The sequence below is a fragment of the Onychomys torridus genome, chromosome 8, assembly GCF_903995425.1.
Source record: "Onychomys torridus chromosome 8, mOncTor1.1, whole genome shotgun sequence".
Taxonomy (NCBI): Eukaryota; Metazoa; Chordata; class Mammalia; order Rodentia; family Cricetidae; genus Onychomys; species Onychomys torridus.
Window position 1 is genome coordinate 81,546,054 of NC_050450.1, and position 25,189 is coordinate 81,571,242.

General features: G+C 39.5%; 1 protein-coding gene across 1 annotated transcript in view; it reads left to right on the top strand.

Annotated features, from left to right (window-relative positions):
- Ca10 (carbonic anhydrase 10) overlaps positions 1-25,189 on the top strand; it is a 499,797-nt gene that overhangs the window by 190,391 nt on the left and 284,217 nt on the right. Inside the window, exon 4 of the mRNA XM_036195903.1 lies at positions 21,223-21,365. Within this exon, the coding sequence (XP_036051796.1) occupies positions 21,223-21,365 (143 nt within the window). The remainder of the gene's footprint in view (positions 1-21,222; positions 21,366-25,189) is intronic.

The following is a 25,189-nucleotide window of genomic DNA, read 5'->3' on the forward strand; positions in this document are numbered from 1 at the left end:
GGTGAGACTGGCTATTGATGAACCAGCTTTCCTCTATCTTAGGCTTGAAAGCTCTCTTCTAGTAAAGACAAAGTAGGTTTATTCTTGTTTATGATTAAATCTCTGTTTGTCAAAGATTGGGCTATGCTCCACCTGTAATATTAACTACAAATGGTTCTGCACTGCCTATTCCAGGAAATAGCAACTGTGTCTTTATTTCAAAGGATTATTATGACCACCTGTTGTTATGAGGACCTATTGTTATGACTATCTTATAACCACCTTGCAATCATGTCTTTGTTTCAAAAGATTGTTATAACCAACTTACTATGCTTATGTTCTACTTCTGTAACTTGCCTATTTGGCTGCCAACTGCCCCATTTGGAACCCCCTACCTGTGAACAATAAAAACTTTATGTTCCCCATATCCAATGCTGTTCTCTAAAATCCCAATATAGGGTAAGATGACTGACTGGCTAGTCTTTGGTACACCTTAAAAATAAAAGCTTGCTTTAATCAATTATGGAAGTAATCTTTCTCATATCTGTGGAATTAACAACATCTGTAAATCCAACTGGCGAAGATTCTTCCAAGCCATGAACTACTGGAGATTGTGTGTGTTGGTAGCATTGAAGGGTTTTCCATAGGATTAGACATATATTTGGGTACCTGTTGATGAGTACAATATATATATATATATATATATATATATATATATATATATATATATATATATATATATATATATATATATATATATATATATAGCCAGGTAGTGGTGCCTCCAAGCACTTGGGAGGCAGAGCCACACAAATCTCTGTCAGTTCAAGGCCAGCCTGGTCTACAAAGCAAGATCCAAGATAGGCACCAAACCTACACAGAGAAACCGTGTCTTGAAAATATAAAAACTTTCTTCTGAAAGAACCTTAGAAATATTCAGTCTTATTCAACCACCTCATGAAAAGTCTTTTACAACTCCTGTCATATAATCAGGTTCAATATTGTGTCAGTCAACATATCATACGTGTTCATCCACCTCCTGTCCACTCATCTTCCTGTCAAAGAATAGTGTTGAGTTATTACTCTGAGCCAAGCATCAGAATAGGAACAGGGAATATAATGGTGGTATCAAATCAAAACTCTAGGGCAAGAAAATAACATGGGTCTAGAGTAATCTAATCCTGACATTCACTGTGCCCTAAATCCCTTGTGGACCACAAATCAAGCCTGATTTCTAGTCCTGCTACTGGCTGTTCAAGTGTCCTGTCCCTATAATAAAGAACTGACCCTAGAGCTGGGCACTTAAGGGAGTTTTGAAAGAACTAAGGTATGTGAAAGTGGGAAATTACTCAAGGAGTATTCCAAGCCAAAGAAATCACAAAGATTTTATCATTAATAAGACCCAAGAGGTTGCAGATCTGAGGTGAATGGCTCAGCCTGTAAAGTACTTACTGTGTAGGCTTCGGGAACTAAGTTCAAGTCCCTAGCACACACATATGAAATGCTGATACAGAGACAAGAGTATTCCTGGGGCTCATCACAGGCTTGTCAAGAATCAAGGAGAATGTAGTTCAGTGAGAGACCTTGTATTAAGTAAGAGGGTAGATACTGATAGAAGAAGACATCCAAAATAGACTTCTGGTCTCCACACAGGTATACACAGGCACACACATGCACATATTGAGAAGATGCAAAACCTGGAATCGTGAGTCATTTTTGGAACATAGTCCATGAATGAAGTTGTGTGAGAAAATTTCTGAGACCTTGTGAGAAATCTCCAAGCAAGCAAGACAAGATTCTTGTAATCTCTATTCCTCCGTAATATGGTTTGCTCTTGGAATATGCTTTCATGTCCCTCCAAGGTGTAGCAGATAGGAGTGAGTTCACTTTTATCCGTTATAACTGGCTATTGTTATTTGTTTATACACCTCTAGGGAAAAACATGATTTTGCTACATATAGCTTGTCCTTGTGATTGTATACTTTATTCAGGTGACTCTTCTTAACCCTCAGAGTATAAGTTATCTGATGCTCTGAATAAAGTTGGCTATTACATGAGAATTTAGTCTGCTTCATTTTTGGGTCCTGCTCTCCAAGGTTCACACAGCCTACTAGAATGGTAAACAGGTCATACTGGTACACCCTTAGTAAGGGTGTTAAGATAAGATGATTAACACAAGTTTAAGATGAACATTGGCTGCATAGTAGATTCCAGTCTATCCTGGGCTACAGAGTCAGACCTTGCCTTAAAACAAGAATTTGGAAAGATAAAAATCAACAGTAGATGGTTGTAACTACCTCCAAGACTAATATGAAATAGGATTATGTAATAGTTAAATAATAAAGTGATGGAGATGAGTTAAATGTAAAGATAGTATATGGTAGAAATTAAATCTCAACAGAAAATATATTGCATCCTTATTGGACAATTCAGCCTGTAATAAAAGATCAACAGATCACTTGCTTGATTTTATTCCAGATTTAGAGACTAAATACATTCTGTTTATGCTCCATGACTCCATAATGGCATGAAGATTATGCCTCCTGATGCCTCATGAAGATAACTGAGTTCTGTTATCTTTGCAAGGGATAAAGGATAAATACATGTCAATCTCAAGACAGACTGTAACAGCTGTGGTGTCTGTAGGACTACACAAATGTGAATGCAGTCACAAATTACAAAAATTAAGATATTCAGTGCTAGAATTGGCTGTGAGCCTGGTCTCAGCTGAGCTGCACATACATCTGGGCAGTAAGGCTTATATTATTATTTTAACCTTTCATAATTTGCCCAATTTTGACATTTATGTGAAAGTGTAATTTACATGCATATTCAGAGAGTGTCAGAGTTAAGAGAGAAAGAAAATGAAATGTTTACTGGCACAAATAGATTGAGGATGATGTATTCTAAGATACCCATGTATTTTGCAAGATTTTTAAAGTTTACCAGATGTTTGGATTTGTAGGAACTCATTCCCTGATACTCTCTCATCCTCAACTTTTAGAACTTTCAGTGGCTGAAAATCCCCTATTTTCATAAGCTCTGTTATTTTTATCTGATACTTATTTCTCACACTCCAGATTGCTTCAGTGTTGTTACTAGTATGATCTCCTAGAGACCAAGAGGCTTCAGCTCTTATAAAAACTTCAACTGGGGCATGTGGTTATCCAGAGCATCATCAGCCTACTTATTTTCTTCAGGTTGAGTAGGTGGAGATAATGAATTTGTGAGTTAGTATATGAACATATTTTGAGTCATTATTCTCTTTGTGGTTATGACTCTCCACTTCAATAAACTAACTTCAGATTTTATCTGGAGCACCAGTAATTACACAGGACAAGAGAAATTACAGAATGTAATCTGATAAGGCTTAACACAATCATTAGGCTAAACTTTAAGCCAGAGACAAAAATCACAAAGTTTTAATGCCTCTCTCCCTTCTCCTAAATCCTCAAATTACCTGATTACTAGCATTTATTTGTTTGTTCGCTTGCTTTTTATTTGCTTGTTTATTTATTTTTGTGACAGAGCCTCACTGTATAGCTCTGGCTAGAATTACAGATGTAATTGTATAATTAATATCCCCATGGGCCTTGGTTCTGAAAAAGAATAATGTTGAAGAGGAAAGGGTGGGGTTACCTTAGTCTATGCTGTGGCTTGGTAAAACAGGGGAACAAAATGAAGATGTAAATTTAACTTGGATTTAAATTGCCAGTTCAGCTACACAGTTACTCAACTCTCTGAGCTTCAGTTTATCATAGAAAAATGTCTCAAGTAGTATCATCCTGCTGGATCATGGTGATGAGTAATTTTATGCAAAGCTATAGTCTTTCCAGACTACAAAGTAACCCATGACTCAATCAGTAGATTGAACTGGCTGTGATTTCTGTTGCTAATTTTGTTTAAATTATTTCTTTTATTTTTTTGAAATTATAATATAATTACATCATTCCTTTCCTACCCCTAAATATTCCCATATATGTCTCTTGTTCTCTTTCAAATTTATAACCTTTATTTCTCATTAATTGTTGTAACATGCATATACATATATGTATATACACTTACATTCCTAACCACAACCTGCTTAGTCTGTAAAATGTTACTTGTAAGTATGTTCTCAAGGCCTACATTTGGTATTAGATAACTAATTGTGTGCTTTTCCTTGAGGAAGACTCTCCCACTCTCAGCATTCCTTAGTTCTTTGTGTAAGGTTGAAGCCTCATGGACTTCCCCTACCCATGTTAGCATGTTGTTGTCTTTGTTCAGCTTATGTTGAGGCAGTCATATTAGTGAGACTTTATGGGTGTAGCTTCCTGCTAAGTGGAGACCATTTCAGTAAACCACAACTAATCAAATTGCAGAACTACAGAGCCCAGTTCCAACTAATACATCTTCAATTCAACTCTAGAACCTAAGGCTCAATGATCACTAGGGAAAAGGGGCAGAAAAATTAATTAAGATCCAGAGGATTAGAGGTGTTGCCTTGAGAGTGTGTCTCCTAGGTATTTCTGCTGCTAACTTTATTCCTTTGGCTTTTCCTATGACCTGGAAAGATAAAAAGTATTCACTAACATGTTCTACTTTACATATGAGGCAACTTTACATATGATGCTAAAAAACAAAGAAACCCATTGATGCCAGTCAAGCCGGAAGACAGAAAAGAAACATTACACAGCAGAGAAGAGCAGAGGATCTGGAGCCAGATTTACATTTGGACTCTGGCACTTGTCAGTGTCTGTATATGCTTGGGAAGTTACTTAATATGTCAGGGTCTCAGAGTTCCTGAAAGAAGCAAAGTGTAGTGGATAGCCATCCCAGCATTGGCCTGGAAGTTCCAACCCCCATTGAGGCTTCAGTAATGGTCATGCCCACAAGGCAGGGCGGAGGAGGAAGCGGAAGACCAAGGATCGGGAAGAGGGCTGGCGCTTGGTTCCCGGACCCTGGACGCTGGAGGTAGACCGAGTAGAGTTCTCCAGAGAACACCGCCAGACTGCGCTATACCTTTGCCAGACCCTGCAACCTACCCCTTCATTTGTAAGTTAGCCCACAAAATAAACCTCCCTTGTAACTACATGGAGTGGCCTTAATAATTTCACCAATATCTGGCGCCCAACATGGGGCATGAACCCACGACCCTGAGATTAAGAGTCTCATGCTCTACCGACTGAGCTAGCCGGGAAGAAATGGAATGGATATGTATAAGATATTAGGGTTGACTATCATATACATTAGTAAACAAATTCAGTAATATAATTTCACCAATAGCAAAGCAACAGCAAAGTCTACCTTATAGATTGCTAAATGAGAACAGGTATTAAAAATACTTAGGGCAGTGTCTGACGTGGGGTGAGTGCTTGATAAATCAGGACTGGAGCTCAGCTCCCCTCATGCCAGTGTCATCCTCCCCCACCTCCCTGCACCATCTGCCAAGAAGCCAGCTTTGACACTTCTCTGGGTGTGTATTCTACACAAGAGACAATGTCTCTAGGAGTGAAATTTTCCTTTGAGAGTCCTTTGAGGAAAGGGGCTGGCATTGTCTTCTATCAGGTATTATTCAAGTATATAAATATCTAAATTACAGTCACAGGCCTGGCAAGTTTTGTACTCCCAGGAACACTGCAAAACTTCAGGGCTCATACAACTACAAAACCTGGGAGATTTCCCTGGAGGTTAGGTGTCTGGGGTACTATACTGCTAGCAGGAGACTCGAGTAAGCTTTCCTAATCAGGAAGACAGAGCCAATAGTTTACATGAATATTATATACTCAAACAGCATAGCACTGACAGAAGGTTATACAAATAGAAAATTCTAGAAAGATAAGATCAAATAATATATAACTTGCTTCTGGAGCCTGGGGAGATGGCTCACAGCACAAATGTGAGCATTAAAATTTAGATTCACAGCACTCACAAAATTGCCAGGCAGCCATGGTGGCTTGCCTAATACCAAGACATAGGAGGCTGAGACAGGGGATCCTCAGAGCAAGATAACTAGGTAGATTAGCCAAATCAGTGAGCTATGGGTGAAAGCAAGAGACCCTGCCTCAATACATAAGGTGGAGAATGATTGCCAAAATACCCAGTGTCCAACTCTGACCTTCTCATGCATGAGCACATATATACTCATATGCACCCCACACATGTGCACACACATATTAATATTGATATACATATACTATATATACATATACATGTTAGATAAATATATAAATATTTCTAGCATTGTTTAGCTACTTTATGTCACTGTGATAAAGCCCCATGACCAAAAGCAACTTAGGGAAGAAAGAGTTTATTTCCTATTACAGTTCCAAATCACAGTTCATCATCAAGGAAAGTCATGGTAGAAACTCAAGGCAGGAACTGAAGCAGAGACCAGGAAGGATCCTGCTTTCTTATACAACCCAGTACCACCTACCTGAAATGTCACTACCCACAGTGGTCTGGGCCCTCCCACATCAATCACTGATCAATAAAATGCTTCACAGAGTTACCTATAGGCCACCCAATGTGGACATTCCATCAGTTGAGATTCTCTCTTCACAGATGACTCTGGCTTGTGTCAAGTTGACAAAAAGATTAACATTATCCACCTTTTATCTAAACACTATAGACATCTGCTATACAGGATATCCATGGTGCTAATCCCTGGTATATCTTAACAATCTAATTATAAATAACACACTAATAAAAGTAATTTAGAAAATATTTAAGGAAATTTGTAACATAATCTATATTTGAATAGGACACCTTAGATAAGAGAGAAAACCCAAATCAATAAACCTAATCATATAAAAATTTTACCATATAACAAAATACCAAAAGAATGGGAAACAGCCAAATGAAAGAATGGAAAAAGTATTTATAGTACATGACAAGGGTTCATAGATCCACAAGGCAAATGACAGCTAAAAATTGACATAAAAACTAAATGACTCAGATAAAAAATGTGGAGGATAGGATCAGAAAAGAACTGCAAATAGCCATTGAAAATAAGAGAACATGGGGGTTGGGGATTTAGCCCAGTGGTAGAGCACTTGCCTAGCAAGTGCAAGGCCCTGGGTTCGATCCTCAGCTCAGACAAGAAAAAAAAAAAAAAAAGAAAATAAGAGAACATACTTAACTTCAGTAGTAGTTAGAGGGTGCAAATTAAATCAATGAGATTCCATTTTTACTGCCTGCTTATCAAAAATAAACAGTGACTAGCAGCCATGGAGGGCTATGGAGTTAGTGAGGAAATGGGCACACCGTGCAGTCTGAGTATGTAGTCATAGATAAAGCCAGAGCTTTTAAATGTGCCCTAAAATATAGTGTGTGTGTGTGTGTATGTGTGTGTGTGTGTGTGTGTGTGTGTGTGTGTGCGCGCGCGCGCGCGTGCGCACCCACCTTCATAGAACAATACTACCTTTAAGAATCTTTTCTACTGAAATGAAAGCACCACAACAAAAGAAGAATGTGCTTGAGGCTGTTTATCACAGCATTGATTCAAATGCTAAAAAAAGATGGAAATAACCTTAATGTCTTTCATTGAGGGAATGGTTGGGGAATGTAAAGACTGCTCAAATGATGGATGCCCTCGATAGCCTTAAATACAAGGAACTGCTCTATTAGCATCAATGTGGGGCAACACTGGTGGAATAATGTTACCTGAGACGAGGAAAACCTTTTAGAATATGTGTAAGTGCATTTGGGTGTGTGGATACAAGCATAGAGAATAAGATGAATGCCACCTGCCTCACCCCCCTTGCCATCACTACTAATGGAAGAAGATCGCCTGTCATTTTCTACACAATTTTCCCACAGCTTCTCAGGTTACCACATATGCAACAATTGGACTTTTAAAAAGTGAAGTTAGCATAGAGGCTAATGAGTTTTGTTATGGAATTTCCAAACATGTATGCAATTAGACTTTGCTCTGATTCATTGCCATCCCATACTGCCCTTCTTATGTCCCACCCTGGCCTCCATCCTCTCCTCAAGACAGCACCCACTTCTGCTCTCATGTCACATATATTCCACACCTTATCTTTTCCCTCTTCTTCCTCCCTCACAATCTTTCCTCTCACCATCTTCTTTCTACCCATCTTGGGTTGTGACAATAGTTCAGTAGTAGAGCATTTTCCTGATATGTTTAAGGCCCTGAGTTAAATATCCAGTACCTAAAAAAAATAAAACAAAATAAAAATAAACAAACTGGTCTTAGAAGAGCCACTTCACCTCTTAGAATCTCACTCATTTCATATAAAATAATTATAGCCTTCTCTCACAGAATATGCAAGATACTTCAGGTTTCTAGCACAAAACTCATTAAAAGGTGTTTGACCAGTAGACGACGGCTTCCTCTCCCTTCGTTTCTCTCCACTCTCAGTTGATGAGTTCTCAGGAATGCAGCTCATTAACTACACTGGACTCAAGCACAAATGGTAGGTGAAAGCTGCTGTATGAACATACACTCGGACAACTCTCAAATGCCAAACTGAGACGATTTTTTTCCTCTGGAATTAAAATCCTCTCAGATGACCCATATCATTCCTCACTCCCTCCAACTGCCCAGACATTGAAGACTAGAGATCCAAGAAAAGAATTCATATGTCTCATGGAAATTATGACATTAATAGGCTAACCTTTTTCCTAGACTCCCCACAGAACTGCCTTTGAAGTCAAGCTGGGTTAAATGGACATCTGAAAGCTACCTCTTCTTGCCTTGCTCTCTTGATTTTTAACCATGTTTCTTTCTACCTCAGGAACACTATAAAAGTGGGATCAGGCTTTCCCAGTACTGCTGCTCTCAGCCCCTCTTCCAGTTAATTAGTTGCTATAGCACCAGTAGTGTGCTGGGTCTTTTTGTTGACACCCTCTCAGTCTTCACAGTGAGGCTGTGAAGTAGCTACCATCCTGTTTTAGAGACTGAGAAATTAAGGCTGTAGAATTTTAGGCATATACTTGTGGTTCCATTGTGAGGACATGGTTCATATTTCTCTTATATAGTAATAATTCTTTAAAGTTGGGGGAGTTGAAAGAGCCCATGCCTTAGATACCAGCAGTTTAATGGCATTCTGATTCTAGTAACACTCTGTGTCAGCTGTTAGTACTACTATATCTCTCTGTCTAAGGAAATACATCAGTGTTTTAACTAATTCTGAGATGTTTAGGTCTTACAACAAAGCCCTTCTATAAGAAAGGCTCTACAAAAGCTTCTCAGTTTCAAGAGGTCCCATTGATTAATTGTTTCTCTCAGTGCCTGTGCTGAAGCTTTTGTAAGGCAAAGGACATAGTCGACAAGACAAAGCAACAGCCTACAGAATGGGAAAAGATCTTCACCAACCCCACATATGACAGAGGGCTGATATCCATAATATATAAAGAACTCAAGAAATTAGATATCAAAATGCCCAACATTCCAATTAAGAAATGGGCTATAGAGCCAAACAAAGAATTCTCAACAGAGGAAGCTCAAATGGCTGAAAGACATTTAAGGAATTGCTCAACCTCCCTAATCATCAGGGAAATGCAAATCAGAATGACTCTGAGATACCACCTTATACCCATCAGAATGGCTAAGATCAAAAACACTGAAGACAGCTTATGCTGGAGAGGATGTGGAGCAAGGGGAACTCTCTTCCACTATTGGTGGGAATGCAAGCTTATACAGCCAATTTGGAAATCAATATGGCACTTTCTTAGAAAATTGGGAATCTATCTCCCCCAAGACCCAGCTATACCACTCTTGGACATATTCCCAAGGAAGGCTCAATCATACCACAAGGGCACATGTTCAGCTATGTTCATAGCAGCATTATTTGTAATAGCCAGAACCTGGAAACAACCTAGATGCCCTTCAACTGAAGAATGGATAAATAAAATGTGGTATATATACACAATGGAGCACTACTCAGCAGAGAAAAACAATGACATCATGAGGTTTACAGGCAAATGGATGGATCTAGAAAAAAACATCCTGAGTGAGGTAACCCAGACACAGAAATACAAACATGCTATGTACTCACTCATAGGTGGATACTAGATGTAAAACAAAAATGACTAGACTGCTACTCACACCTCCAGAGAGGCTACCTAGTAAAGAGGACCCTAAGAAAGACACAGGGATCGCCCAATGACAGAGAAATGGATGAGATCTACATGAGCAAACAGGACATGAAGGAGGGTGGTAATGAAGGGCAAGGGTCGAGGGAAAGAGAGCTTAGGGGAGCAGGAGATCCCAGCTGGATCAAGAACAAAGAGGGAGAACAAGGAAAGAGAGAACTTGATAAATGAAGACGCCATGGGAATAGGAAGAAGCAAAGTGCTAAAGAGGTCCCCAGAAATCCACAAAGATACCTCCACAATAGACTACTGGCAATGGTCGAGAGAAAGCCCGAACTGACCTACTCTGGTGATCAGATGGCCAAATACCCTAACTGTCATGGCAGAACTCTCATCCAATGACTGATGGAAGTGGATGCAGAGATCCACAGCCAGGCCCCAGGTGGAGCTCCAGGAATTCAATCGGTGAGAACGAGGAAGGATTGTATGAGCAAGAGATGTTGAGACCATGCTTGGAAAAAACACAGGGACAAATAGCCAAACTAGTGGAAACACATGAACTATGAACCAATGCCTGAGGAGCCCCCAACTGGATCAGGCCCTCTGGATCAGTGAGACAGATAGTTGATTAGCTTGAACTGTTTGGGAGGCAGCCAGGCAGTGGGACGGGGACCTGTCCTTAGTGGCTATTTGGAACCTGGGGCCTATGCAGGGACACATTGCTCAGCCTGGGTGAAGGGAGGAGGGGACTAGATCTGCCTGGACTGAATCTACCAGGCTGAGCTGAATCCCCAGGGGAGTCTTTGCCCTGGAGGAGATGAGAATGGGGGATGGGAGGGGGGAGGGGGGCGGGAGGAGGGAGGACGGGAATCTGTGGCTGATATGTAAAATTAAATTAAATCACAGAATGAAAAAGAAAGGCATAGTCTAGTGCTACAAAAAGAGTTTGAGTTGGTTTGCTCCTCTCGCTGTATCTTTTGAAAACAATGGTTTTATTGATTTTTTGAGAATTTTATACAATGTATCTTGAACACATACACTCCCCCTCCACCAACTCTTCTGATAACCATCTTCTGCATCCTCCCCTCACTTCACAGCGAACTTTGAATTTTCTTCAGTTATCTTCTTTTTTTCTACATGGAGTCCAATTTGTGTTGCTCAGCTAGTCTTGGGAATGGGGCCTTCTCTGGAATGTGGAAAATACATTTCATTAAAGAAAACTGACTCTCCCTTTCCCAGAAGTTATTAAACACTGAAAGGTGCTTAGCTGGTGGTGGGATTTTGTAGCCATGCTGGGATTTTGTGTAGTTTGAGCTTGCACAGGTCTTGTGCTGCTGTTAGAACAGCTGTGGATTCATTTGTACATGTCTGTGATATATATATGTCTCTTTAGTCCAGAAGATTTGGTCTCCCTGATGTTATCCAGCAGCCCTGGGTCTTAACAACACTTCTGTTCCCTCTTTCAAGGAGACCCCTGAGTCTTCAGGGGAGGAGAGTGATAATACATCCCATATATGGCTAAGCACTCCACTGTTTCTTCCTTCCTGAACATTGACCAGTTAAGGTGTCTGAGTTCATTGCCATCCACTGCAAGGAGAAGCTTCCCTGATCAAGGTTAAGAGACTCCCTGATATATGGGTACAGTAATAACACACTGAGTCATTTTAATACTATTTCTACTTTGCAGAACAGTAGAATTGAGTTCTCCCAGATGGCCTATAACCAATCAAATCACAGGTTCTTTGACTATATAATAGTGCCAGGTATGGGTTACATCTCATGGTGCAAGCCTTAGATCCGATTAGAAAGGGTGTCGTATAACTTCCTCGCATTATTGCACCAATGGACATATTTTGTCAGGCATTTTATTGTAGTTTTTAGGGCTCATAGCTGGCTGAATTTAATGATTACTTTTCTATAGAGCTAATGTAACGAAAACAGCATGGTAATAGCATTAAAAATCAGACACATTGATCAATGGAATAGAATCAAGATATAAGTCTACACACCTCCATCCACACAATTTTTGACAAAGAAACCAAGAATACACAGTGGAGAAAAGACAGCACCTTTGATGAATAGTTCTGATGAAACTTGATAGCTGAATGCAGAAGAAAGAAACCACTAGATCCTTATCTCTTGCCCTATACAAAACAACTTCAAATGGGTCAAAGACCTCCTACACTGAATCTGATAAAAGAGAAAGAGGAAAATGGGTCTTAACTTAAATGCAAAGGAAAGACATTTCTAACATTAAGACCAACAATTGACAGATGGGACTGCATGAAATGAAAAATATTTTGTATTTTGTACAAACAAGGACACCATCATTCCCGTGAAGAGGCAGCCTTCAGAGTGGGGGAAAACATCTTTACTAGCTATACATCTGACAGAGAGTTAGTATCTAGAATATATAAAGAACACTTAAAACTAAACACTAAGAAAACAAACCAATTAAGATGTAACGGGGAATTCTCAAAAGATGAAATACAGATGACTGAGAAATATTTTATGTTCAACAACCTTAGCCATCAGAGAAATTAAGGTAAAAGTAGTTTGAGTCAACAAAGTCTGGCATATCAAGTTGAGGCAGGACCAAACCCCTCTTCCCTGTATTGAGGCTAAGCAAGGTATCCCTCCATAGGGAACGGGCTTCAAAAAGCCAGTTAATGCACTAGGGATATGGGGAGTGGGTGGGAGGAAGATGGAGGGTGATGGGGGGAGTGAAGCAAGGGGGAACTGTGGTTGGTATGTAAAAGGGAAAAAAACTTTTAAATAAAAAAAGAAAAAAAGTACATCAAGATTTCATTTTACCCGAAAAGAATGATCAAAATCAAAGAAACAAATGATCAACAGATGCTGCTGTGGATGTTGTGAAAGAGTAACACTTATTCACAGGTAGTGTGATTGCAAACTGGTGCAAATATGAGGGAACTTAATGTTAAGGTTCTTTAAAAAAAAAAACCTGGAAATAAATCTACCATAGAATGCAGCTATACTACTTTTTGGCATATACTCAAAGAACTCTATATCTTACTACAGTGGTATTTTCTCATCCATACTCATTGCTGCTCTATTCTCAATAGCCAAAAATGAAAATAGCTAGATGTCCCATCAGCCAATGAATGAATAATGAAAATATGATACATTTGCTCAATGGAATAGTATTTAGTTGTTAAGAAAAAATAAATTATTAAATCACAGCTAAGTAGATGTAGCTAGATTCAGCCATTCTGAATGAGGTCAACTCAGGCAACAGAATGTCAAATGTCATGTGTCTTCAATAATTTCTCACTTTGAATCTTCAAATGCTTTGATGCTCACTTTGAATCTTCAGACGTCGTGCATTCTACTTGGAATACCCATTAGAGGATGGGAGTTTAGTAGGTGGCCATGCAGTGGAGGGGCTTTCCAGAGAGGAGACAGAACACAGTGGTATAAAGAGTTAAAGGAGAACAATGGAATAGGAGTTAAATTGGGCAGTGGTGGGAGAGCAAGTAGAGGAGAGAATATAAGAAAGATAACTAGTACTAAAGGCTTTAAAAAAAAAAAAGACCTATGTAAATCTAATACTATACAAGCTCCTAAAATATATGCATATTAAAAAGAGGTTTAGCTGGGCAGTGGTGGCGCACGCCTTTAATCCCAGCACTAGGGAGGCAGAGCCAGGTGGATCTCTGTGAGTTGGATGCCAGCCTGGACTAACAAGTGAGTTCCAGGAAAGGCGCAAAGCTACACAGAGAAACCCTGTCTTGAAAGTCCCCCCCAAAAAAAGAGGTTTAATAGAGTTACTGTACAATGAGGGAGCAGGCTCAATACCCCAAGTAGATACTTCCCACTAAAAAATAAAAACCCCAGGAACAGGTTATATCTTTTCAAGTTGTTGGCCAGTGGGGCCAGTTAAACATCTGAGCATTATAGGCTCTTGCGATTACTCTTGGCTCCCCTCCAGAAGGTAATGATAAGTAAGACTTTATTGCTGGACATCATATATTTCAATCACAAAACATGGAGAAACCAAGCTGTCTATATTCCATGTGCTAAAAGGTGCCATGTATGCTACTAAACGAGAAAAGTCATCCTGCTTCTGTATTTTAGCTTTAGAGTGCACATACCTTCATTATAATACTATGTTTTGTTGTAACTATTTACTAGCTTGTCTATCTTTCTATCCAAGTGAGGGCATTTAATTTATTTTTCCATCCTTGGTTCATTAGAGATGGCCCATTAATTTCTTTAATGAATGCACAAATTAACGATTATGTGTTAAATAGGATATATGCAACTCCTCTGGGATGCCCAAGTGAGAGAATGGGGAGCGCTCACGTACCATGAATCTGGAGTCCAAATTATGGAGAAAGAAGCCAGCAGCAAAGGGGTTATTTCTGGGGCCAATTCCCTCTATGAAATAAATCTACAATGAGAAGGGGGCAAAGGCCTGAAGCAATGGGTATTTTAACCATGCTTATTAATAGCAACTCAAAGCAGAGATTTATTACAGCTGAAAACCACAGAAGAGGCAGTAAATCAACACTAGTGAAAGAAAGAACAGGGGAAAAATATGAGTTCTTACTTAAAATGTATCCATGTGTTTGTAACCATGAAGTAAGGATTGCCATTGGAATGGAAGGTTTTATTTGTGGGACTGAATTCATCATAAATATGTTTTGTACCAGTAGTAGTCATTTACCAAAATTATATTTGCTTTCCTTTGGCCAGAAAGCTGGGGGCTTAGTTTATTACTTGAAAAAGAAAAGATTGTCTCACCTAAGTCTCTTCATTGCTTCAAATCCAACTTATGATTTGTAAAGTACTGTCTGAATCTGAAGAAATGATATTTTATTGGCACATATATTGAAGAGAATAGTTTATAAAACATTCAATTACTGCTGCCTTTGAGATAGAATTTAAACACACCCACATGACAGGATGCAAAGAACACACACACACACACACACACACACACACACACACACACACACACACACCAAAAAAAAAAAATGTACCCAACTGTTGCCTGGGACCCAGTTTTTTCCTTCTCAAGACTACCAGTCCATGACAGTGTACTCCCTTGTCTAAAACTCAGTGATTGCCAGTCACATAGGATTAAGATGCAAACTCCTTAGTAGGACCTGAAAAGTCCCCAGTCACCCGTTCTTCAAATCTAACCAGCCCTATACTGTCTCTCCTTTCTTCTTATCTGGGCTGCCAAGTTCAAGTCATGTAGTTTCCTCTGTTCCTTGAACACATCAAACTCTACAACTCTTGTTCCCATCTGCCTCGGACACCCTTCTTTCTGAAATTCTTCTGAAACAATCATCCAAGTTTTTCAAAGGTCTGGTAACATCATTTTCAAAGAAACCATCCTCGACCATGTTGCTTATTAGGCTATGTCTCTCATTCCAGTTTTATTCCATACATTACTAATTACCAACTTAATTTATCCCTGAATTTTAATAATATAGGTAAACATATCATAACTTAACACCTATACTCACTACTATACCAAAGGACTCCTGAAGACAGAAGCCATATTTGTTTCATTCACTCCCAACAAGCCAGAAATGAAGATACTGTGTGGCACATAGTAGGTCTTCAGCAAATATTTACTCAGTAAATTCTCAGTGTTGAGTCTAATATCTGAAATATCATAGAATTGCAGTCAACAGTTTTGAATTCAGTTTATCTTAGATCCATAAAGTTTAACAAGTGCATGGGAATGGTACAAGTTAATTTCAAGTCTCTAACACTCTGCTCATAATAGCATCCTCTCTACAAATTCTGCTGGCTCAGGACAAATCAATAGGCAGGATGGCATGGATTTGGAGTATCTTCTTTAGGATGCAAATGCCATCAAGGCAAGTTTTAACATTCAGTATTAGAGTGAATTCTGCTGATCTCATGCTCTCTGGGTCTACCTTTGTTTTGATAAGATATTTGATATGTTTGTGTGGGGGTTGTCGAGCTATATTAACAGATTAAGCTGTATCTCTATTGTTCCAGTGGTTTGAACAGATGCTGATAGGTTTTGCCTTGGTCTTGCCAAGGTTCATGATTTAAGCATTTGAAAACCAAGCAACTTCACATTTTCCATAGCTCACTGCACACGGAACTAAGAGACCACTGGGGGTTTGTAGTTCATGGTAAGAATGACAGCATTGCCAAGGGGGAAATATTTTGGCAAGACAAACACATAGTTGTGATGTGGCAGTTAAATTCCTCTGTTTAGACTCTGTGAAAATTAATTTGCAAAGATATTCAGGTCTGTTTTGTGTTCTAGTTTATATGTTAATTAGAAGAGTGTGTGCAAGAGATGCCAAGGATGATGGAATTCCAATGTTTTCAGACTAGTTGACTATTAATTAATTAAAGTGGTTCTCACAATTTCATTTCATTTACATTTTCCCCACAATAAATTGTATTGGTCAAGCTAGAATAGGACTGCATTAGCAGATAAGTCATTATCCTGTTTTCAAGAAGAAAGTTTAAAATGGATTTATTGAAATAGCCATAGTGACTAAGAGTGAAAAAACTCAACAGGATTTCAAAATTTGAAAAATAGGAGCAATACCTCCACATTCTACTACTCCACCTCTGCATGTGAAGGTGACATGAGGTGCCTGTAAGCCTGAAGCGTGCTCATGTGGAGGTTGGCTAGAACTGTGGTCATAATTGAGGACTCTGCATTAACCCAAATCCTGAATCCTAGCTCATAGATATGACATAGTTCTACACACCTAAAATGAGCCAGTTCATTCCCAAGCTTCAGCAAGCAAGCGTTGCTTGCCCTCCCATCCTCCAAGACTCCATCCTAAAGCATTTCCCTTGCATAGCTTTTGTAGATCTCTTCTTTGTCCATCTGTCAATCAAGATCCCTGGAGTGGCTTTCACACACTAAGTCTTCCTCAGCATTCACATTGTTTCTAGTAGCAAGCATTGACTTCTCCTTCAGTGGGGATCAAAATCTAGTCCAGTCCATCCAGCCCACGAGCACTTTAACTAGAGCAGCCTAAACTCTGTGTGTGTGTGTGTGTGTGTGTGTGTGTGAGAGAGAGAGAGAGAGAGAGAGAGAGAGAGAGAGAGAGAGAGAGAGAGAGGAGAGATTGGGCATTTAAGTACAGGGCCCCTAGAAGCCAGAAGAGGGTAGGTATCATTTGAATCCTTTCTATCTCAAATTATAGACAGTTGTGTGTAACATGGGTACTGGGAACCAAACACAGGTCCTCTGGAAGAGCAGTGCTCTTAATCTCTGAGCCATCTCTCCAGCCTCTGGAGCAGCATTCTGCAACATCTTCCATTACATCTTCCTGGGACTCTGAAGAGATTCCCAAAAGCATGCCACCTCCCCTAACCTCAATGTATTTTTCTCCTAGACTGTTCTGTCTGTGTTATCTGAAAGTTGTTCAGTTGCTTTCAAATTCTGCCTTTATTTGACGTAGTTGATTTTTGAAGTAGTTTCATCTGGATTTTGCCTTTGAATTTTTTTAAGCTGCCAAATAGACACCAATATTATTTTTCTTGTTTTATTATTTTTTATGTCATTATTCTTGACTTACCAAAAGAGAAATGGAAGCACAAGTCTTGCAAGGGTCAGGGCAGTCATTAATCCCCTGCCTCTAACTGGATCCTTGTAGAAAGAAGTGGGTCTTCCATGGCAACTGGAGTTTTCAGAGTGGATTCTGGACTTTGCTTTGTACTTTCTGGTCTCTGCCCAGCAGTGTGGCTGCGGGTAGAGTACTTTACCCTCTGATCTGTGACTTCCATGTCATGGATGCATTTAGGTAAAATGATCTCTAAGATGGATTTTAGTTCTGAATATATATATTTATAGCTGATTTAAAAACCTGCCATTCAGTTGTGAGTAAACTCAGTACACTTTGAGGTGCTGAGCCGATGAGGGACACAGTGAGCAAAGGACAGTGTTTCTTAGCTACTCTCTGATTCCTAAGCAGGTGGTTAGAATGAGAGGCAGGGGCCTTGATGGTGAAGAGGGGATATAAAGCCCTGAAATTGTCATAAAGAATTTGGTACCCAGTAAAAGCAAAGGCAGATGTTCACATAAAGTTTTTGCTGTTTGTGTTTTTGTGGGGGGACTTTTTGGATATGAAGTTTATTAGCAAGGCATGGCAGCATCTGCTCACCGATGGTGTCATACAAAAGCAGCCTTACAGACTGTTTATGGGGTTAGAATTATTTTTGTTAATGATTTTCATGGGAGTAGATGAAATGCAATGTGCACCAGCTGTAACTGTGTTTATCATGCAGCTGCCTTACAGAGAACTCCCTCTCTCTCTCTCTCTCTCTCTCTCTCTCACACACACACACACACACACACACACACACACACACACACACATCCCATAGATGCATGTCTTGGTTATCAAAGAGTGTATAACCTGGAGTAACTGCAGAAACCAGGAAAGTAAAATAGAGACTGTGATGGGGAGCCCTAGAGAAGGGAATAGCAGAATACAGATAATATGAAGGGGGGGTAGAAAAGGGTGCCTTTAATTTGGAAGGGATAAGGATAAATAACACTAAGGGTGTCTGAAAAGCCATAGGGAGTCATATTGTTTTATGTTTATTTAAAATGGCATGTAATATACACACATATAAGCATTCTCTCTCTCTCTCTCTCTCTCTCTCTCTCTCTCTCTCTCTCTCTCTCTCTCTCTCTCATATGTGTGTGTATGAAGTTATGCTAATTGAGGAGATAATGCTTCCCCTAAAAGCCGTAGGCTATCTTGCAGAAATCCACTACCAGCCCTGAGAAATCGCCTTTCAAATTGTTGGTCAGGGAATTCCAAGAGCCTTCCAAAACAATGTAAGTTATTGCTGCTGCCCTAGCTGCCTCTCAGAAGTTGAAGGTAAGTCCCTGTTTCGGAAGACACCATGGACACAGACCCAGAGGATTTGAGCTGGAAGCAACGGAGAAGCCTCTTCCCTGAGGACTCTCTCTCTTTCATAGTATGAAAAGGTGCTTTACAAGCTGTCGAAGGAGGGAAGTAATCGATAGCCCCTACCCAAATGTGACACCTATGAACTACAACCATGACCAGCAGGCAAGACATTCCTAAAGGAGCAGTAGTGGCACTAATATCTTTGAATATAAGGCCCAACAGCTGTCTAATTGAATGTAAGACCCATTCCACAGGAGGGGAATCATGTCCAGTAATGGAAACCTAGCTAACTCTCCAGGGCTAGTGAGATCCTATCACAGATCCTAGAGAACCATCTACTATTGCCACTTTACTAAACTAAGGCCATCCCTAACTTCATTCTAAATACTTATCGTTACACCCTCAGAGAAATGCAGTTTTCATGCCTCATCCACGAAGCTTCTCTTTGCAGCAGATGTAGACCATTACAAAAAGCCACAGCTGCCACAGTGGATCAAAGTGTATAAAACAACTGATGGTGAGGTGCTCAGCCCCAGACAACAAAACCTCTGAACCTATAGCTCAGGGAACACTGTGGATGAAAAGTACATTTTTAATGCAAAAACTTCATGAGATATTATAGTTTTGCTAGGATGTGGTATCTGGTAAACACGTGAAGCAATTTTCAGTGATAACTAGTTTACACATTAAGAAATGGGGCATTGAGGAAGCACAAGTCCATGAGTAAGTTTTCTTGTTCCTACTCTTGCTCTTCTTCCTTCTTCTCTTTCTTCTCTTTCTTCCTCTGGCCATTGCTGCTCTATTGACAATTGCTCATGTTGAGGAAGCCAATTCAAACTCCTTAACCTAAAGGAAACAGAGCCACCAGAGGCTCCTTGGAGTGGATTAAGCCAAATTAGATATTAATCCCACCGCATGCTGGTGTTAAAGTATTTGAGAACCTGCTTCTGCCCAGTGATGGCTTGAATTAATAAGGTCACTGAATTTGGGGTTTGCATTGGAATAAAGATCCCATCAATCACAGTTCTTCAAAATTACACAACTATTTGGCAAGTGTTTCCTAGACTCCTTTCTGACTTTTGTTTTTAGCCATTGTGATATGAGCAGGCATGATGGCTGCTGTAAGTTAACATCTACATTCAACTTGAGTTTCTGAGCTGGCAGTTGCATGTAAGAGGATCATGACATGACTGCAATGTTCATCAATAACCACTACCTGGTTAAACTACCCCAAGGCTGAGCTGAATGCCCTTCATCAATAGTCTCACAGCACCTTCTAATTAGTCTCAACTTTTGGTTCTCACTATTCTTCCCCTTTTATTCTTTCTTTGAGATTCAACTTAACCAGGGGCAGAACACCCAGGTGGGAGCGCACTACATATAGTGTGGGTTGATCAGTGGATGAATGATCAAATGCTCACAGTGAAAAATGGGGGTGCATGGCTTCTGCATTTCAATGGAAATACTGATGAGATAGTAAATGAAAAAGGTATAGTTTCTTCATGTACATAAACTGTGAATGTTAACTCTTCCTACTACTCTACTAACTGTTAAATACAAGGAAATAAGACTGGAAATTCTGTAAAGTATATATATACTAATAGGTGTTTTACTGGAACACTGAAAGTGAGCTGACAATTTTCCTTTGGATATCTGCACTCAGCACTCAATGTGATTTTTTTTTCCTATCTCTCCAATGATCACGCTCTTCAGTTGCTGGAACATTAGGTTAATGACACAAGTTGAACCAAACAAAGATAGAGTCACTTTGCTAAGCTCCTGTCTAGTTTTGATTGGGGGGGGGGGTCATAAAAATAAAACATTCCCTCAGTTTGGTCTTGACAACTCACGGAAAAACACCTTGTATATGTCAAATGACACTTACTTTGAAAAGCTTCAGATACCTTCAAGATTGGACACCACTGATTCTCACATCATTTCCACCTAGGAGAGGAACAGAGCATCCGCTCTGGAGTTGTTAAATACTTGCTGTACTTTGAACATTTGCAAAGAGGATATGACATAAAATACAATGTTAGTACCAAAGCACAGATTCAATAAAGAGGCAGCAGGATGTGCATGAAGAAAATCTTACCTTCAGAGATCGTGAAGACAATATTGAAGAAACTGACCAAGACTGAGGCCTGGGAAAATGTCATGACAACACCTTGAGATCTCCTTGAGTCAGAATATTACTTGACATTCTTTGTTTGCCACCTTGTAACTTATGTTTCCTTTTAGTATATTTCTTTTTTCCTCTTTTCCACCCAGCCTAATTCTACAATTTCATTTTTACTCCTAGTTCCTTCTTTCTGGGGATTGGTGAACTCAGCTTGGAATCTTTGCTCTGTGGGAAAACGGCAGTCGCCAGTCAACATAGAGACCAGTCACATGATCTTTGATCCTTTTTTGACACCTCTGCGCATCAACACCGGAGGCAGAAAGGTAAGCCACCACGTTGCTTCTGTGATGATGGGTAATGTTCATTGTCAAAGCTAGTTTTCTGGATCTTGGTCTCTGTGATGAGTGATACCTAGCAATAATCTCAGACCTCAAGAGCACTCCTAAAAATATATAACTTTGCCCAAATAGTGCTTTTCTTCCTTCATAAAATCCATGTGTCTCACAACTGGAGGACCTCAGGAAGTTGCTTAAGGTCCTGACCCTTGGTACCCATGAAGGTCAGCACACAGTTGACTCCCCTGCCTACCATATTGGAAAATCCTTCCTCTGAGACTTCTTCTCTTGATCTCCATTTAACTGCACTGAAGTAGAAGGAATTTATTTTAAAAAGAATAAAATCAGACGTTTCTCATCCTGGGAGGGAAAACAAACAACAATCACCTGAGATGATTTATAAGAAAATCAATAATTAATCTTCCTAGGGGCATCTTGCTGGCTAAGAATCCTCCCTTCTGCCTGGAAATGCTGAGCTGAGCTTTGTGATTCTTACACTAGACTCAGTCCTGCCCTCTCCTCCTGCCAGGAGAGCATCCTTAATTTGTGAAGGGCATAATGCCTTTGGGGGCTGCTCACTGCTAGAATCCAGTATTTCTCTTGCTGACTTCTTTCTGTTCCACTGCCTTTTACTGTTGGCTAGGATGTTAGAATTGGGGGGAAATGTACATGCATAGAAGATTGTGTATGAAGGTGATTTTGTTGGTATGAATTCAAGAGAAATGAAAAGCCACTTGTGTGCAAAAAAGCTAGAGCTGAAATTACAGATATTTGTTATTCCTGGCAGATCCTTCTCCAGAGCTGGACTGTCCACTCTTCCCCCTCTGTAGTCTGTTACTCATCCATTCTCTCTCTCTCTCTCTCTCTCTCTCTCTCTCTCTCTCTCTCTCTCTCTCTTTCATGATGACTCGCCAAAAACTTGTTAGCAGCTTTAACTCAGGTCACAAGACAGGTTTTAAGAAGCGTTGAAGTGGGGGGCTGGAGTGATACCTTTGGTTGGGGAAGTGCTTACAGTACCTACAACTCCAATGCATGGGAGGTGAGGCCAGGCAAATCACAGGCTGGCTAACTAGCCAGTTTAACCAAAATGGCCAGCTACAGGTTCATTGAGAGACCTTGTCTCAAAAAATAGAGTACAATGTGAAAGGTCTGGCCTCCACATTCACGTAGTCAGGCAAGCACATTTGCACAAAAAAATGCACACATGTATGCATACACACACACACACTTGCACCGTGTTCATGCACGCGTGCACACACACGTCACATATATACACATAAATATGCATACTGTTTCCAAGTAGAAAAAAAATCAAGTCATTGCATGTGAGATTGAGACTGTTTAGCTGTGCAGTATTTGGCTGCTCTTTTTAAGATTATTTGGAAATCATGGGGGGTCTTTTTGTAGAAAGTTCATATATCTTTGAAAAGCAAAACCATTCTAATTGTTTTATTGGCAATTTCATTTTTATGAATTCTAAAATAAACTTGATATAGCTTACATATACACATATACAGCTTGCTGTACATAAACTATTCATCTGAAGTCACAAACATGTCACTTTCCTGGTCAGCATTTGTAAGTGAAAGTCTCAGTTTAAGTAAACATTGAATTATCTTTTCTTTGTTGGAGAGGATGACGGGCCATACTTGCATCCCAGGCAAACAGTAACATAAGCAAAAAACACCTCAGACAGAATAAGATTTGATGCCTGCATTTCATAATAAACCGTCTGGAAGGTAGCCAGCAAAGCTGGAGCCCAAACGAAAGCTAGGTGCTTGTGGGCAGGGTAGAAGATGGTGAAGGGAGCAGATACCAACTCCTAAGGATGCTGAAGGAAGTGAACATTTTCCTAAGTGTTGTGGAATGTTCAAGATTTTCATTGTATAGCTCTTTCTCCTCCTGGGTTACATTCATTGGATATTTGATCAGTTTATTTATAACAAGTGAGATTGTTTTCCTGATTTCTTTCTCAGCATGTTCATTATTGGCCTACAAAAAAGCTTCTGATTTTTGTATCCCAACTTCGCTGAAAGTGTTCATCAGACCTAAGAATTTTCTGGTGGAGCCTTTTAAGTATAAGATTATATCATATACAAATAACGATACTTTGAATTATTTATGCCCTGTGTATTTCCTTCTCTTGTCTTGTTGTTCTAGCAGAGACTCCAGTCACAAAATTGAAGAAGCAGATACCTTTGGCCCATCTTTGACATAAAACAAAATGTGCTTAGTGTTTCCACAGAGTCTAATGTTGGCTATGCCTTTGTTGTACAATAATGTATAAGAAGGGAATATTGGGGGGCATTGGGAAAGAAAGGAAAAACACTGTGTATTTTCTCTCCTGTGCAGAATCTGGAAGTTGTACATATGTATGGGAAGATATTTGGGAAAGGAAGGGGTCAGTGGGGTGGATGAGAGGAGTAAGAGGTAAATAAAAAGATAAGCATGATCAAGTAACAATGATTCGCATACATGAACATGTCACAATGAAACCCACTATTTTGTATGCTAATTAAAATACTCTTTTTAAAGGTAGGACATATTGCAGAATATATTCAAAGGGTCTTTAGGTAAAGTGTACATTGGGAGCAGAATGGGAACAATGGCAAACTGATACAGAATCAACTCATATTCCATCTTTTGTTGAGTCATCTTAGAAGTGTTGATATAAAGAAAAAAATGACCATTTCCTTCAAATGTATTGGAAAAGAATAAACCTGTTTCTCATATATTAGAATATTACTGTGTATTTTGGGCCTTTTGTTTGTTTGTATATTTTTTCAGGAAACAGTTTTTTGCTTTTATCTTTTTCATTCAGTACATTGTACCTGTTCCAAATCAATTTGCAAAGGCATCAGAGTTTGTGATTTTGGAAACATTTGCTGTGACAATGAAAATATTTATATCTGGCATGATTTGTGTTGTCAGGAGTTTGACAAGCTCAGAACTGGCTGGTGGTGCCCTTTACATTTATATAAGGCAGAAAATAAAATATAGACAGTGGCAAGAGATGAAATGCCTGAACCTGACAGATAATAGCTAAATCAAGTTTCAAGCTTTAGAAAGGTGGTGTTTAATGACTTGTTTTGGAAGTAAGGATTCAGAACACTGCTCTGATTTTAGATTTTTGCCTTAAAGAAATGTCCAGCTCAAAGGGCTTGAAAATCACCCTGTTAGATGGGATGTTTTGTAGAATTGGGGAAGGTGCCACATTTTCAAACCTGAGATCAGTTGGATGTCAGTAGGTTAAATGCACTCCAGTAAGTGTGTTTCATGTCACATTTGTATGTGTGAACATTATTCCCTCTGGCATTTAAATGTGTCTTTTTGCACAAAATCAAGAAGCAGCTCTGCCCAGGCCCTGACTTGTCTTTTTGTGTTTGTTTTAACATATCTGACCTGACACAGAGCTTGGATGATGGGATAAGGGATTTTATTAGTATAGGCAAGAGCTGAAACCAACTCCAACATAAGAACAACCAGGAATAATAATGATCAGATGAGAATTAAAACATTCTGTAACTTGAATATAATAGAGAAATTTTACTTGTGTGTGTTAATATATGTATGTACATGTTCATGTATGTGCATGCACATGTGTACAAGGTTGCATGTGCACATGTGCTTGTTCAGGCCAGAGGACAGTCTTAGGTGCTATTTACCTGGAGATGCACTCCTTATTTTATAAGACAGACTCCCTCACTATTCTGGAGCTGGCCAAGTAGGCTGGTTGGCCAGCAGGCCTCATAAATCCACCTGTGTTTGTCTCCCCAGTGCTGGATTACAAGCATGCATCAGTCCACTTATTT